Genomic DNA, 17562 nt, shown 5'->3' with positions numbered 1-17562 from the left:
CTATCAGATCTGCCACCTTCATTTTGTTGGTGTCGGGCAGAAACCTCCTATCTTCATATTCTAACTTTTTTGTGTTTTTTTTTGTAAATTAACGCCCTACTTGATCATACTACATGCAGCGTCACACAAAAGTATACAGATCCACAAGGTCGAAACGCTGCGCTTTTGAGCTTGTACTTGTAGATCTGCTACTTTTGCTATACTTTTGCATTTGAATCCTGAAAACAGTAGCCTAACAGTTTTGGAAATATGAGTTTCCACCCGACAGAGTAGATTTACTCTTTTAAGTTTGGCTTGTGTCTATGTCCATTATAGGCTATTGTTTATTAGTGAGTATTCTGGCTAACTTAACCCATCCCAAAGCATAATATGCCCAAATACTCCTTCTGCAGATGGAGTGTAACTGTGAAACTATGAGTATTCCTGTATAGGCAAACATTAAATGCACCTTTTCTATTATTAGACTCAGCCTTGCATACACGCTCTCACCCATGGTCCACGAAGAGGAAGTTTAACACACAGGTCCATTGAAGAATAATAATTTAAAAAAAACATACAACTTCTCTTGTAGAAAGTTAGTTTTATTTAAAATAAGCAATAGTATAAAATATGAAAAAAAAAGGAAAAAGGTTCTGGTAAAACAGACAAGGACCCCCAAGCCCTAATCTCCAATTCATCAATCTTAAAAAATATATCCCCAGACAATTATTTAACCAAGAATTCTTGCCTAGAATTCTTGATAAATTTTAAATCTGGAAATATCAATCAAATAGCATGCATGGGCATCATGAGATAATGTGACAGAGCAATCGTTAATGTTAGGAACTGACATAATTCTCTGCTTATTTAACTAGATTATGGACATGCCAAGATTCTAGCCTAATACAGCAACATTCTATAATGCAGTCTGGTCACTCCCGGTGGGGGCTCGCACACTGGCAGGTGAGTCAGTAGGATACAACAGCAGTGACAGGGGGGGGGGGGGGGGATGAATTGGCATAACATGAAAAACGGGGTAAAAAAAAGAAACAACTCATTGATAAGAGGAAGTTATGGTGTAGGCTGTTGGTATTCTGACGCAATCTTGGCTGGCACACCACCGGCCCGCACATCTTCATCATGGGGGGGGGGGGGGGGGGCAGGATGTGGGTCAGATCTACAGCTATGAATACCCAGTCTCTCAACAGTACCTATGAGATAAGTTTGTTGTTTATTTCACTTTTTCTTTAGTCACCTGCGATGGCCAGTACAGCTCTTTGGTCAACACGGGGTTGTTTTTAAATGTGACTGAAATACATTTCGACTTGACTTAACTTAGGCTACTATGCAAACACAACCACGGTATGGATTATTAGCAAATAAATTATGCAGATTTTTTTTGTATAAGAAAACAAATTCAGCAATAGATTATTCAAATACAAGGTTAGCACTACATGAAATAAAGCAATAAACAAATTTGCACTGATCATGAAAAGAAATGGGGGGGAAAATATTACTGATTCATACAACAAAAAAAAAAAGGTCCATGCTTTCTAATTTGTTGATTAAAGCAGCACTATGTACTGTAACTTCTTAACAACTATATAGCATATTATGTCCCACACAATTATAAAGTTACATGTTTAAGCAATAACAATCATCCTTCCATAAATGTATAGAGTCAGGGGGGGTCGCTGCTAGGGGCTTGACTGTATTACTATGTATAGGGGAGACAATGAGTTTCAGTCAAAGCACGACTGGCCAATCACAGCGCGTCGTCGCCGGACATGCTCGCAGAGGCTCTTGGGTATTGAAGTCAAAGATGTGAACCGCCATGTTATTTGTGTCCAAAGTGGCCACTGATACCCCAAACTACATAGCGCTGCTTTAAAGAACATTATTGTCAGGATAGAGAGAGAAAACAAACAAAACTAGAGCAATCTGGGAGATTATCTAGGCCTACTAGTTAACTGGGTGACCATTTGTCGTGAAAAAAAAAATGAAAACATGGTTGTCAGGGACTTTGTTTGTAGAATCCCCAGAACCCTCTTCTTTGGCGTGTTATCTCTGCCAGGACGAAGGCTGGTTGGCAGAGATCATGGGTTCTATGGTCTAGCAGTCCACAGAGGAGAGGATATTCTTGACCCATGTCTGAGTTCGGTCAACACAGAGCCTGGCACCATTCCGCATTGTGAAACTAGAACAGCCAGAGAAGATTTCCATTATTAAGTCTGTCTGTCCGTTCATCCGATCAGCTCCACACCAGAGTGTCGAGTGTGAAGTCGAGCAGATGAGCTGTTCTCCAGAACTATGAAGTGTAATGCCTTTGTACAGTTCTGTATCACTCCGTGTCTAAGAAATAAACTGGTAGCCTACAAACTACAAACTGTAAAATATCTCAAGGTTAATTTCATTAACTTAAAGTTAACTTCCACCTTCATGCAATCCGAACTCCTAACTAAGGAGGAATGGACAGAGCAGCACACGTCTCTATAGGGTGACACACATACAGACAGAGCTGCAGAGAGATGAGACTGACTAACTTGAAATTTACAAAAATGGAAACGTTGCGCAGCTGCCTTGTTTGTGTCAACAGGCAGTCAAGAGGGCCTAAGTTTCTCTACAAATTGTTCTTGAATTAAAAATGATCTACTGTTATTTTTTATAGTGCTATATTTAGCTTTGTATATAACAATATCGTTCATAGATATGATATAATCACAATATACCATGGTCTGTTAGTTATCACTAATTATTAGAAAATATATAACGTTTTTAATGTGCATAATGTTCCAATGCATCATTCTATAAGCCCCCTCTCATCTAAACTGGTATAGCTGATAGCATTCATGTCAAACTTATCCTGACTTTTGGGTGAAAACACTATGCTGAATGTGAGTGTATGTTAACTGCGCCTGTAGAATGTGTTCAATGTTATGTGTTGGTACAATACAATAGTAAGTATAACTAATACTCACATAACGCCATCCCTAGCACAGTGAACACTTGTGCTTTGGCATTTCACCACCTCGTTCTTAGGCACGAGATCGGGGTAATACTTGAAGCAGCACACATTTGGACCAATGCCGTTGTCTGGAAGAGTGAGAAAGAGTGAGAAAGAGACACAGAGACACAAAGTCAGGTTGTGGAATAACAAGAAAAAACTAATAACAAACTTTGATCATCATTAAAAAAATGCTCTCTGTCATGATTAAAACCAGACGATCCAGTAGACTTACTGGATGGTCCCAGGACTTCCAGAGATGAGAACAGCAGCATGAGAGAGAGAGACAGAGTGAGAATGAGACACAAAGTGGAATAGCAAGAAAAACAAACAAATAAGTAAATAACAAGACAACTTTGATCATCATTTAAAACAATGGTCTCCATCATGATTAAAACCAGTGGAGCCAAATTACATACTGTACTCTGTTGTGCCAGGACATCCAGAGTAGAGAACAGCAGCATGCAGACCACTAGAATAACTGGTATCTTCTTCATCCTCATTGTCATCTTTAAGATGATTGTAGTCTGTCAGTCTATACCTGTCAAGTTTTAACGATGTCGATGGGACTTGCTCTAAAATACGTGATTTAGAGCAAGTCCCATAGGCGCAGGTTTTTAGCTGCGGTGGACCCGGGATGGAGTTTTTTTCTACTGTACCACTCGTCCTAGGATATCATAACATCATAAAAAAGGTAAGAAAAACGTTGTCCGAAATTCTCCTTTAAGATTTCATTTATTATTGTGTATTGTATTATCTAAGGTGATATTGTTGAGGCCATATTTGAATACAAGACTATGATGTTATGAAGCTTACTGTCAGGACCACACCCACGCCCTAATTCCAGAGATCCTCATCTCCAGCCTATTAACCTTACACAGTACACACCTGTTCCTCATTAGTCCGCTCCTATATATACCCCCCTCTTCCACTCTATCTCAGGCAATATTGTTTGACTTTAGACGCTATCAACTCCACACGGTCCCGTCCGTGTATGCCCTTGTTTATTGTATCTCTGAACTTTGCCTAATACGTGTTTGCCTTTCCCACTGGTACCTTGCCTGGACCTTATTAAACACCCTTGAAACCTGTGCCTGCATTCAAGAATGTCATTACGCTGACACTCTGTCACTCCCTAGGCTGAATTATTTACAGCAAATTTGACAAATCTATGTCAGGAATGTGTAAATACACTGATAATTCTTCTAACCTCTCTCACCTAAATTCCAGCCTTCCAACTGATTTCTTTCCAGGGTCATGTTGTTGAATTTGGTCAGTAAATTGCTTGTCTCCAGAGTCATGTTGTTGTATTTGGTCAGTAAAGTGTTTGTCTCCAGGGTCATGTCCTTGTATTTGGTCTGTAACTTTCTTGTCTCCAGAGTGATGTACTTGTATTTGGTCTGTAAATCTTTTCTCTTCAGTGTCAGGTTATCTCTTTCCAGGTCTCTTTCCAGGGCCAGTTCGTCTCTTTCCAGGGTCAGGTTGTATATTTCCAGATTCAGGTTGTCTCTTTCTATGGTCAGGTTGTCTCTTTCTATGGTCAGGTTGTCTCTTTCTATGGTCAGTTTGTCTCTTTCTATGGTCAGGATATCTCTCTCATATCTCATGTTGTCATAGCGGGTCTGTAACTCATTTCTCTCCTGTGTGAGGTTGTTGTAGTTGATCTGTAACTGTTCATAGGCTAATTTATCTGCAAAGGAACAAACATTGTGATTATAAACACTGCTGTTGCTACTGTTCATGATGAGGTCAAGCATCTGTAGAAAAGTTGTTTTGAGAAAAAGAAAGCACAATGATACATTTTTTAAATGTGCAATTTAACACCACCTCTTCATTGTACTTTGGAAATGCAAGTATCAATACTCATAACAAGCCTCTAATAATGAGAAATAGGTAAAAAATGTTGTCAAAAAGATATCAAGGTTTAGGTTAATGCTGTAGTAGCTTTTGTAGTTGCCAATGGGGATACTTTCCCATACTCTGAACGGGCGGTCTCGTCCTCCCAAGCTATGGTACTAGACACGCCTCTCGCCTCTGAGGCTACTATACACACCTGCCGTCGGTTCAAATCGCCGTGACACAGAGTAATATATATAGGACAAAATTTAAGTAAAGTACTTGAGTAAATGTACTTAGTTACTTTACACCTCTGCATACACGCTAAGCAGCGTCCGTTCTGCATGCTGGTATACATGACTGAGTCATGTCTTGTTTCTTTTATTTTCTTTTTTTTTGTGACATGGAATACTCACAGTGCACGGTCAGGCCTGTGAACACAACCAGCAGCATAAGACCCATCATCCCCAGACAAAGAGCAACAACTCTGTGACGTCTTCTCACTGTTTTAGAGCTCTGTCCTGCAATGGAAAATACAGCTAGTAAGTTTGCAGAGGCTAAGAGACAACAAAACAAGACTAGCACGGTGCAGTTTTTTTGTACTATGATGCAAACTGCAGACAGAAGGTGAGATAAAGTGAAACAAGCAGTGGATGAAGAAGATCACACGTTTGCATTCAAGGACCAGGTGGACTGCGACCCGGGCAGACTCAACCCATTAAGACCGGGAATGCATCTGTGTCATTTTAGGTTTCTTTGGCAATTCAAACTAGCAGATCTACAAGCTCCTAGCACGGCACTGAGTGCCGCGCTATGAGCTTGTAGATCTGCTATTTTTGATAAATCACGATTTGTGCAAATCTTTGAATACATATATGTTTTTTAAACAACATTTTCAACTCAAATCTTTGCTTCTGGAGGTCCCTGGAACAACATATTTTACAAATGTTATATATTCAAAGATTTGGACACATTTTCATGATTGTTCTATTTAAACACTGTTACAGGTGAAAATGTTGATGGTGTTATGATATTAAAACATGGCACACAAGTCTAGCCCACAGTTACTATGAGGATGTGTTAAAGTTGTCACCAAGGGGACGACAATTAAAGGTAAAACTGATACATCTATAAAATGTGAAGTGTGCATGAATGGAAAATTTGCTTAGAGCAGAAAAAAAGTCTGAAGAAAGAGCAACGCTAGCACTTGTACACACGGATTTGGCTGGTACTATAGATCACACACACACACACACACACACACACACACACACACACACGCACGCACGCACGCACGCACGCACACACACACACACACATACAGTACACACACACACACACACACACACACACACACACACACACACACACACACACACACACACACACACACACGTGCGTGTGTGTGTGTGTGTGCATTACATTTTGTTTGACTCAGTTCCACAGATAAAAAACATTGAAAATAGCCGATCTACAAGCGCTGCGAGGCGTTGTGAGCTTGTAGATTGGCTATTTTCTAAATTGGCTTTCAAAATGCTTGCCTCTTTCTTAGGTAATATTTGACAATTTTGGCATTTTTTTAATAGTATAGTTTGTTGAATACTTTTCACGCAGTTGCCTAATGGTCTTTTTTTTTTAAGTCCTTAAATTCTCACTTCAATACAATTTTCAATTTACAATTTAGGCATTTATCAGACGCTCTTAACCCAGAGCCATTTACAGTAAGCAAGGACAACACAAGGTAATACATCAGGTGCATAGAAATAGTAATCTAGGATCATAGGTAAACCAAGAACCTATCATCAGTCTAACATATCCCAAAAAATCTATAATCTCTACATTGAACTATATGGTTAACAATGACCTGGCATTTGATAAATTAATCTGATTATAATGTGCAAATACCCTGTATACACTCATACAGTATGTTGGTTTGTTTACGGCTGAGTGAGAAAACAATGTTTGTTGCACATTAAGCTAACATCTGGGGACCCCCCTGGGGGTCCCGACCCACAGGTTGAGAACCACTGCTTAGGTCAGTCGGCCTGGGGCTCCTCCTGTCTGTTCTGCAATCTAAACGTAAACTCAGGGAACCTTTGCTGTCACAGCCCCTAGACTGTGGAGTGTGGAACAGCATCCCCTCCCTATCAGATCTGCCACCTTCATATCGTTGGTGTCAGAAACCTCTTATTTCATATTTTAACTTTTTGCGTTTTTTTGTAAATTAACGCCCTATTCGATTATACTACAGAGTCACACAAAAGCATCCAAAGTATAGCAGATCCACAAAACAATAATAGTTTTGGATATATGAGGTTTCCACCCGACAGAGACGATTTAATCTTCTAAGGACTAAAAACTCACTTCTATTCAGTGGGCAGATTTTTGTCTTGTGTGTCTATGTCCATTTAGGCTATTGTTTATTAGTGCTTTCATGACTTGCAAATAAGCTACAGCACAGTATTCTGGCTACATTCGATAGTGTCATCAAAAACCCATCCCAAAGCATAATATGCCTAAATACTCCTTAAACAGAAATACTGCAGATGGAGTGTAACTGTGAAACTATGAGTATTCCTGTATAAGCAAACATTACATGCACCTTTTCTATTATTAGACTCAGCCTTGCATACACGCTCTCAGCCATGGTCCACGAAGAGGAAGTTTAACACACCATTGTATAATAATAATAATAAAATAAAAACATACAACTTCTCTCGTAGAAAATTTGTTTTATTTAAAATTCAAGCTATAAGCAATAGTATAAAATATAAAAAAAATAAAAAGGTTCTGGTAAAACAGACAAGGACCCCCAAGCCCTAATCTCCAATTCATCAATCTTAGAAAAAATATCCCCAGACAATTATTTAACCACGAATTGTGTAAATTCTTCTTCATAAATTTTAAATCTGGAAATATCTATCAAATAGCATGCATGGGCATCATGAGATAATGTGACAGAGAAATCGTTAATGTTAGGAACTGACATAATTCTCTGCTTATTTAACTAGATTATGGACATGCCAAGATTCTAGCCTAATACAGCAACATTCTATAATGCAGTCTGGTCACTCTTGGTGGGGGCTCCACACTGGCAGGTGAGTCAGTAGGATACAACAGCAGTGACAACACAGCGATGTGTGTGGGAGGGGGGGAATGAATTGGCATAACATGAAAAACGGGGTAAAAAAAGAAACAACTCATTGATAAGAGGAAGTTATGGTGTAGGCTGTTGGTATTCTGACGCAATCTTGGCTGGCACACCACGGGCCCGCTCATCTTCATTGCATTGCTTGCATTGCTTCATGAATACCCAGTCTCTCAACAGTGCCTATGAGATAAGTTTGTTGTTTATTTCACTTTTTCTTTAGTCACCTGCGATGGCCAGTACAGCTCTTTGGTCAACATGGGGTTGTTTTTAAATGTGACTGAAATAAATTTCGACTTGACTTGACTTAGGCTACTATGCAAACACAACCACGGTATGAAAAGAAAACAAATTCAGCAATAGATTATTCAAATACAAGGTTAGCACTACATGAAATAAAGCAATAAACAAATTTGCACTGATCATGAAAAGAAATGGGGGGGGGGGGGGGGGGGGGAATATTACTGATTCATACAACAACAACAAAAAGATCCATGCTTTCTAATTTGTTGATTAAAGCAGCACTATGTACTGTAACTTCTTAACAACTATATAGCATATTATGTCCCACACAATTATAAAGTTACATGTTTAAGCAATAACAATCATCCTTCCATAAATGTATAGAGTCAGGGGGGGTCGCTGCTAGGGGCTTGACTGTATTACTATGTATAGGGGAGACAATGAGTTTCAGTCAAAGCACGACTGGCCAATCACAGCACGTCGTCGCCGGACATGCTTGCAGAGGCTCTTGGGTATTGAAGTCAAAGATGTGAACCGCCATGTTATTTGTGTCCAAAGTGACCACTGATACCCCAAACTACATAGCGCTGCTTTAAAGAACATTATTGTCAGGATAGAGAGAGAAAACAAACAAAACTAGAGCAATCTGGGAGATTATCTAGGCCTACTAGTTAACTGGGTGACCATTTGTCGTGAAAAAAAAAAGAAAACATGGTTGTCAGGGACTTTGTTTGTAGAATCCCCAGAACCCTCTTCTTTGGCGTGTTATCTCTGCCAGGACGAAGGCTGGTTGGCAGAGATCATGGGTTCTATGGTCTAGCAGTCCACAGAGGAGAGGATATTCTTGACCCATTTCTGAGTTCGGTCAACACAGAGCTTGGCACCATTCTGCATTGTGAAACTAGAACAGCCAGAGAAGATTTCCATTATTAAGTCTGTCTGTCCCTTCATCCGATCAGCTCCACACTAGAGTGTCGAGTGTGAAGTCGAGCAGATGAGCTGTTCTCTAGAACTATGAAGTGTAATGCCTTTTTACAGTTCTGTATCACTCCGTGTCTAAGAAATAAACTGGTAGCCTACAAACTACAACTGTAAAATATCTCAAGGTTAATTTCATTAACTTAAATTTAACTTCCACCTTCATGCAATCCGAACTCCTAACTAAGGAGGAATGGACAGAGCAGCACACGTCTCTATAGGGTGACACACACAGACAGAGCTGCAGATGAGACTGACTAACTTGAAATTTACAAAAATGGAAACGTTGCGCAGCTGCCTTGTTTGTGTCAACAGGCAGTCAAGAGGGCCTAAGTTTCTCTACAAATTGTTCTTGAATTAAAAATGATCTACTGTTATTTTTTATAGTGCTATATTTAGCTTTGTACTATATAACAATATCGTTCATAGATATGATTCAATCACAATATACCATGGTCTGTTATCACTAATTATTAAAAAACGTTATCCACATTCTTGGCCAATATAAGCCAATATAATGTGCATAATGTTCCAATGCATCATTCTATAAGCCCCCTCTCATCTAAAATGGTAGCTGATAGCATTCATGTCAATCTGATCCTGACTTTTGGGTGAAAACACTATGCTGAATGTGAGTGTATGTTAACTGCGCCTGTAGAATGTGTTCAATGTTATGTGTTGGTACAATACAATAGTAAGTATAACTAATACTCACATAATGCCATCCCTAGCACAGTGAACACTTGTGCTTTGGCATTTCACCACCTTGTTCTTAGGCAGGGGATCGGGGTAAAAGTGGAAGCAGCACTGATCTGGACCATGAGCGTTGTCTGGAAGAGAGAAACAGAGCGAGAAAGAGACACAGAGACACAAAGTCAGGTTGTGGAATAACAACAAAAACCAAATAATGTCTGTCATGATTAAAACCAGACGATCCAGTAGACTTACTCTGTTGTGCCTGGACGTCCTGGGATGAAAACAGCAGCATGCAGACCACTAGCATAACTGGAATCTTCTTCATCTTCATTAATATTATGATTATTATTATTGCAGTCTGTCAGTCTACACCTGTCAAGTTGTATCTGTTTCTCTCTATCTCACATGGGTCTATATGTGTTAGGATGGTAGTGTAGGTGGGTGGAAACATGTGGTGGAGGGTGATGCTACTAGAATTAAGGAAACTAACTGTGGTCAGTGTTTGACGTGGAAACAGAAAGGTGTTTATACACTTATCGTAACTCTGTGTGTGGGCATTCTGAATGCACTTTAGCAAATATCTACTTAGCTATACTACTCATGCTGTAATATTTCCTTGTAATATAGATAAATATATATAATAGAAATAGAAATATCTTATGTGCATTTTATACTTTTAATTGTTTTATATTGTCCTGTATCCCCTCTTTCTAGTCCTATCTCGGATAGCCCCACAGTCTAATTTCAATATAAATGTATTTTAAATACAAACAAACGGACAACCCGTTCTCACTGCCAAGGCGTCACATTTTGCAGCTCTGACAGTAGCCCTGAAACGACAAAAGTCCTGAAAGTCGTACTACAGAGATTCCCTGCATTTATTGTAAGATTCAATCAGTTTAGCTCAATCTTAAAATTAGCCTGCAGTAAGCTGGTTTGAAAGGAAATCTGTCTGGGTGTAGATGCAACACTCAGACCACACAGCTCAAAACCACCATGCATTTGCACACACACACACACACACACACACACACACACACACACACACACACACACACACACACACACACACACACACACACACACACACACACACACACACACACACACACACACACACACACACACACACACACACACACACACACACACACACACACACACACACACCATGTCTCCATGGGGTGACTATTCGATAGATAAAAATATCTTTTTGGGGTGAACTATCCCTTCCCCCCATCTATACATAGTATTTGGGGGATGGCTGTAAAAGCAAACCAAACCAAAAATGCCCATGAATCATAAACAGCAGCCCTATGACAGACATCATAGCTGCAGAGTATTGTGGGTGTCATATTTCTAGTGGGAAGACGTACAGAAGTGTACACTAATTGCATTCGTCTGTTGGCTAATTCTGTGCGGCCTTTAGCTGTGTTTGTGACACCGTCATATAGTGCGTCGACAAGATAAAGCACTAAAAGCACTAAAAGCACACACACACACACACACACACACACACACACACACACACACACACACACACACACACACACACACACACACACACACACACACACACACACACACACACACACACACACACACACACACACACACACACACTCAATTCAATTCAATCGGCTTTATTGGCATGAGAAAACATACGTTTACATTGCCAAAGCAGAAAGCACAATACAACAATACAGCAATACAATCAAAACAAAAAATATGTACATTTGAAAGTCAGAATCTTCAATAGATCAATTTCTTTTTTTAGGGTGATTGTGTTCCGTTTGATATCCTTCTCCTATCGCAGCAACTCACGAATCTTGCTGCTGTGTGTTTGCACATTGTTGTACTTCGCCCAGCAGATATGGGAGTTTTTTGTCATTGGTCATGTTTTCAAAATCTCTGTGTGTGGTTGTAATCTGTGGGAAGTATGTGTCTCTGATGTCTTGGTACAATGGACAGACGGTTAGGAAGTGTAGCTCGGTTTCCACTTCATTTTGTGTGCAGTGGGTGCATAGTCTGTCTTCACACAGTGTGTCCACCTAATGACATTTAACTCAACCCTATAGTACGTGCAAAGACGTCATCTGCTGGATATTGGAGAGCACTGAATACAACTGCAATATATTGATATAATATTCTCACACACACATGGAGCTTGTTTAGCCGTGTGAATATCTTGTTTATTTACTTATTATACAGTAGTAGGCTATCCTGGCCTTTCTCTACTGCCTGCCAGTATAGTAAGATATTGCTGTTTGTTTATGTTTATAAAGCCCTAAATGGTCTGGTCTCCTCCTATATCATAGACATTCTAACCCCTTATTTTACTCTCAGGTCAGCTGACTTGAGGCGACCGTACCTTTGCTGTCACAGCCCCTAGACCAGAGATCTTCAACAGGGGGTCCGGGGACCCCTAGGGGGTCCTCAGAGCTACTACAGGGGGTCCGCCAAATATTTGTGTGATAGGATATGTTTGTTTTCATTAACCATTCCCTATTCTGAGGAGAACTTTACCAAAAAGCTCACAACGCCTCACAGCTCGCAGCTTTGTGAGCTTGGAGATCAGCTATTTTCGGCACAGAAGTGTGGTGTGTAGAGGGGGGAAAAGAGCAGACTAAGTACAGAGTGAAAGGTGAAGTTTACCAAGTATTGGAAAATGTTGAAAACCCCTGTCTTAGACTATATGGAACAGCATTCGGTCTGTATAAGATCTAAGCTCCATTGACTCACTTCGACTTTTAAGGCCAGACTCAAACTTCACTTTTATTCACTAGTGTTTGTATCCTCCTGATGTGGCAGATGATTTTTGGCTTGTGCCTCTACAGTATGTCCATGTATTGTTTATTTGTGTCTGTGTCCTGTTGTTTATTTCAGTATTTCTTGTATTTGTGATTTTAGCTACCTGCTGTATATGGTCTGTACAGCACTGTGGTCCATGTGGGTTGTTTTTAAATGTGCCTTATAATACATTTGACTTGATTTGACTTAACTTAGACTACAATTGTAAACACACCCAAAATATGGATTAATCAGGAAAGTATTGTATTGTATTAGAAAACAAATTCAGCAATTGATAATTAAAAAACATGTTTAGCACTATATTCAATAAAGCAATAAACACATTTGATAGGTGAAAACAAAAATGCTTATAAATAAATAAATAATTACATAAATAAATAAATACATACATAAATAAAATAAAATACCACTGATTCATAAAAGAAAGAAACATGTTTATACTTTCTAACCTGTTGTTTAAAGTATATATTAGGTGACCTGTTCCAATTTGTCATAAAACCAAATGGTTGTCATGGATCTTTGTTTGTAGAACCCCCAGGAACCCCCCTCTTCTTTGGCTTGTAGAGATTATGGGTTCTGTGTTTTGGACTCCACGTAGGTGATGACATCCTGGACCCATTGCTGAGTTGGGTCAGCACAGATCTTCTGTGAATTCTTCATTGTGAAACTAGAACAGACAGAGATAGAGTGAATAATTCCATCATTAAGGTGTTTCATTTTTGTTTAACTTTTTTTTTCCATCATTCCTCAATCACTGGGTCACGACACACTACAGTTTTATTTATCATGATGAATGGATTGTAGTATTGATCAGCTGTCACTGTAAGCATCATCTCAACTTTAACAGTTTTTAAAATGGGTATAGCTCAAATCACATGTAATTTATATCATCTGATGTGTGGCCTATACACTGTCTGTCTGTCTGTCTGTCTGTCTGTCTGTCTGTCTGTCTGTCTGTCTGTCTGTCTGTCTGTCTGTCTGTCTGTCTGTCTGTCTGTCTGTCTGTCTGTCTGTCTGTCTGTCTGTCTGTCTGTCTGTCTGTCTGTCTGTCTGTCTGTCTGTCTGTCTGTCGGTCTGTCTGTATCTAAAAGAAGTAACTAGTAACTAGAGTTTTCAAATAATTGTAGTCGAGTAAAAGTACAATATTTGCCTCTGAGTACACACACAGTGGAGTAGAAGTAAAAGTACCGAAAATTGGAAATACTCGAGTAAAGTAAAAATCACACCCAGTGTGAAGTGGGCGGTGTGGTCCCAGTGGTCATCACAGTGATGGAAGTTAACTTAAAGAAAAGTAATATTGTGGACCAACCATTGTACACCCCTAACTTAAAAAAAAACATAAATGTGTTTTTTTAAAGTGCATAGTCCTATTTATAGGGCTATGCACATGTGTCATGTTTCACTAGCCAATCACAGTCCTGAAAAGACTGTGATTGGCCAATCACGGTGCAGGGTTAGGGGGGTACACTGGTGGCCAATCACAGCGCAGGGTTGGGGGGGTGCAATGTCCAAACCTCACATATAGGGGCGGTTTCACCGCCCACAAATACCTCAACATTGTACTTTAGTACAGTACTTGAGTAAATGTACTTAGTTACTTTACACCACTGGGTACAATACAATAGTAAGCATAACCCAATACTCACACAACACCATCCTTAGCACACTGAATGTGTGTCCGCTGGTATATCATCACGTGGTCCTTAGGCAGGCGATGGGGGTAATACTGGTCCTGGAAGCAGCACTCAGCTGGACCATTAACACCGTGGTCTGGAAGAGAGAGACAGAATGAGAACAAGACGAGGTAGTGGAATAACAACAAAAACAAATAACAAACTTTGATCGTCATAAAAAACATGATTAAAACCAGACGATCCAGTAGACTTACTCTGTTGTGCCAAGACATCCATTGATGAGAACAGCAGCATGCAGACCACTAGCATAACTGGAATCTTCTTCATCCTCAGTAATATTATGATTATTATAATTGCAGTCTGTCAGTCTACACCTGTCAAGTTGTATGTGTTTCTCTCTGTCTCACATGGGTCTATATAGGATGGTAGTATAGGTGGGTGGAAACATGTGGTGGAGGGTGATGCTACTAGAATCAAGGAAACAAACTGTGGTATATGTATGACGTGGGAACAGAGAGGTGTTAATACACTTATCGTAACTCTGTGTGGGGGAATCCTGAATGTACTTTATCAAATATCTACTCAGCTATTACTACTCATGCTGTAATATTTCCTTGTAATATAGATATAAATATATAATTCATACATCTTATTTGCATTATTATAAATTTAATTATCTTATATTGTCCTGTATCCCCTCTTCCTAGTCCTATCTCTGATAGCTCCACAGTCTAATTATAATATTTTTATTTTAAATACTTATAACGAACGGACGGACGGACGGGCAGACAGGCTTAGACTCCCAAAGATGGAGTCTAAGCCAGTCTATGATGTCATATTGATCACATCAGCGTACTCCATGTATGAGGATTTGCGGTGTTAGCTATATTTCTTGAGATCTGCTGATCCGACCAACTTCACACTTGCCCATCGCGCCCTCTGGTCCTCACAAATACAGTACGCACACCGAGTTTGAAGTTGGTCGGTCCATAATATATGGGCATAGCAGTCAGATCAGCGGTTCTGGAAAAACACCTATTTGACCGACTTCAGACACACACACGGACATATGGGCATGGCCATATGGGCATATCGAGGGGGCTCGGCGGTTCTGAAAAGTTCTTGTGCGGTGGAAAAACGTCTGTGAATGTCTGAAGAGTGCAAACTGACTGAAACGTGGACTGACTAAGTAATCAAATGGCAGGTGTGGGGAATTTGCCAAATCAAGCTTAGGCTGGGGTTGCCGTGGCAATCAATTCGCTCATTTGTTCCACGGCCAGAGCCTTTTCTGCCGGTTCTGGACAACCGCCTATCCGACCGACTCGACGCCGGTTACATACGTACGTACTACAGAGATTCCCTGCATTAATTGTAAGATTCAGTATCGCTCAATCTTAAAATTAACTTAAAATTAAGGAACACACACACACACACACACACACACACACACACACACACACACACACACACACACACACACACACACACACACACACACACACACACACACACACACACACACACACACACACACACACACACACACACACAAAAAGGCCCTTGAATTCATAAGCAGCAGTCCTGTGACATCATAGCTGCAGAGTATTGTAGGAGTCATATTTCTAGTGGAAAGACGCACACGCCTCATGGATGCCTAACTCTGTGGGGCCTTTAGTTGTGTTTGCGACACCGTTGTACGACAGAGGCTTACACTAATCATCAGACAGAAGAGGTGTATTCTCAGTGTAACGCTGCTATAATGATTAACAGGCAGGACTAAGTAGAATAGAAAAAACTATAAAGCTTTATTTGGTACAAATAAGGAATTGTAATATACCCAAGTTTTATTATAAATTCATTTGTAATAAAACTCAAGGTTTATTATAAATTCATTTACAAAACATAGGTGAGCAATGACATACAACATTAAAGACCATTCCCCGTTCGGAATGTACCTAAGACCCAACTGGCCTGTGCTCCACTCAGGGGCGTCAATTGGGTATGGCAAGGTATGGCAGGTGCCATACACTGGCTCCAGGAAAAACATAATATATTAGAAAAAAGAATCATGAATAGTAGCCTAATGCAAGTGTAAGACCATTGTGTTTGTATATAGGTATAATGCATAGTTTTCTATACATTTCGGATGTTTTAGGGTGTTTGACCCCCCCCCAAAAGAATTCGGCCGTGCGCCTTTGCTGCGCGCCCAGGATAGGTGTCTCTTATTTTAATCTCTGGGAGTTGGCAACCCTAACCTTGCCATACCTTAGCTTTTGCTGAACTGACGCCACAGCCTCCACTCTTGTTGGCTGCAGCTTAAAGAGGGGAATATACAGTATGTATGGGTGAATCACACAACACCCTACACTTGGCAAAGTCAACACTGCAAATCCACAGAGTAACATAACAGATAACTACAAACTAGGGCCAAACACCTTGGTTACACACAGCAGTCCAATCAGTGTACAAAAGCCTCTCACCTTTATGGCAGCCCAACACAAGGATCTCAAGCACGGCTGGGTTATCTATTAGAGCGACACTGGGGGGGAGTTGACTGGCAGTCGGCCATAGGTGAGTGAAGTGGGGCGGCCATAGCTGAGTGGTTAGTGAGCCCGCCTAGGGAGCCAGAGGCCCTGGTTGCCCCAGGTACGATTCCAGGCCACGCCAGCATGTGTGTCAATGAAATGAAATTTGTCCCTGAGCAAAACTCTTAACCCCTAATTGCTCACAGGCCCTCATTGGAAACAAGCCCGCAAGGACTTTCATGAACGTCCTGTTAAAAGGAATTATCCTAGTCAAAGACTGCCTGCTATTTATATATCACTGCATAATGTTATATCATTGATCTAAATGGCGTTATAGGATGATTAAAAAAGGTTATGTCTGTATCAGAAATGACTTTGGACAGGTGGAAAACTTTAGTTAAACTTGCAGAGGTAAGGCATTACTTTAATATTGCTCACACATACACAACTGCTCTCATTACTATATTGCAATGTGAGCAGTTCTCCACTAAGCCAGTAGATGACGCTGCGTAACAAAACAACATCCTGTGTCCTTTTGAGAACCCTGCACTATATGGCACAGAGACAAATCAGGTGTGTGGGTGTGTGTGTGTGTGTGTGTGTGTGTGTGTGTGTGTGTGTGTGTGTGTGTGTGTGTGTGTGTGTGTGTGTGTGTCTGTGTGTGTGTGTGTGTGTGTGTGTGTGTGTGTGTGTAAGGAGTATTCCTAG

The 17562-nt window shown here is 40.3% G+C and overlaps 3 protein-coding genes across 3 annotated transcripts; all 3 read right to left on the bottom strand.

The window, feature by feature from the left end:
- Positions 1–1825: 1825 nt before the first annotated feature.
- LOC308103768 (C-C motif chemokine 3-like) lies at positions 1826–3461 on the bottom strand. Its single transcript, XM_080453927.1, has 3 exons — positions 3408–3461; positions 2958–3072; positions 1826–2176 (listed from the first exon to the last, which is right to left on the bottom strand). The coding sequence occupies exons 1-3, from the start codon at positions 3445–3447 to the stop codon at positions 2092–2094; spliced, it is 240 nt and encodes a 79-aa protein (XP_080310053.1). The 5' UTR covers positions 3448–3461; the 3' UTR covers positions 1826–2091.
- Positions 3462–7618: 4157 nt separating this feature from the next.
- Positions 7619–10271, bottom strand: LOC308103765 (C-C motif chemokine 7-like). The gene is made up of 3 exons (XM_080453924.1): positions 10137–10271; positions 9904–10018; positions 7619–9111 (listed from the first exon to the last, which is right to left on the bottom strand). Exons 1-3 carry the CDS (start codon positions 10213–10215, stop codon positions 9027–9029), a joined length of 279 nt encoding a protein of 92 aa, XP_080310050.1. The 5' UTR covers positions 10216–10271; the 3' UTR covers positions 7619–9026.
- Positions 10272–13077: 2806 nt separating this feature from the next.
- On the bottom strand, positions 13078–14714 carry LOC308103763 (C-C motif chemokine 3-like). Its single transcript, XM_080453921.1, has 3 exons — positions 14584–14714; positions 14342–14465; positions 13078–13362 (listed from the first exon to the last, which is right to left on the bottom strand). Exons 1-3 carry the CDS (start codon positions 14654–14656, stop codon positions 13263–13265), a joined length of 297 nt encoding a protein of 98 aa, XP_080310047.1. The 5' UTR covers positions 14657–14714; the 3' UTR covers positions 13078–13262.
- Between the last annotated feature and the right edge of the window lie 2848 nt (positions 14715–17562).

The sequence above is a fragment of the Gymnoscopelus braueri genome (genome assembly GCF_963280865.1).
Source record: "Gymnoscopelus braueri genome assembly, chromosome: 16".
Lineage (NCBI taxonomy): Eukaryota > Metazoa > Chordata > Actinopteri > Myctophiformes > Myctophidae > Gymnoscopelus > Gymnoscopelus braueri.
The sequence above is the reverse complement of the archived record's forward strand: the minus strand, read 5'-3'. Positions and strand labels throughout refer to the sequence as shown.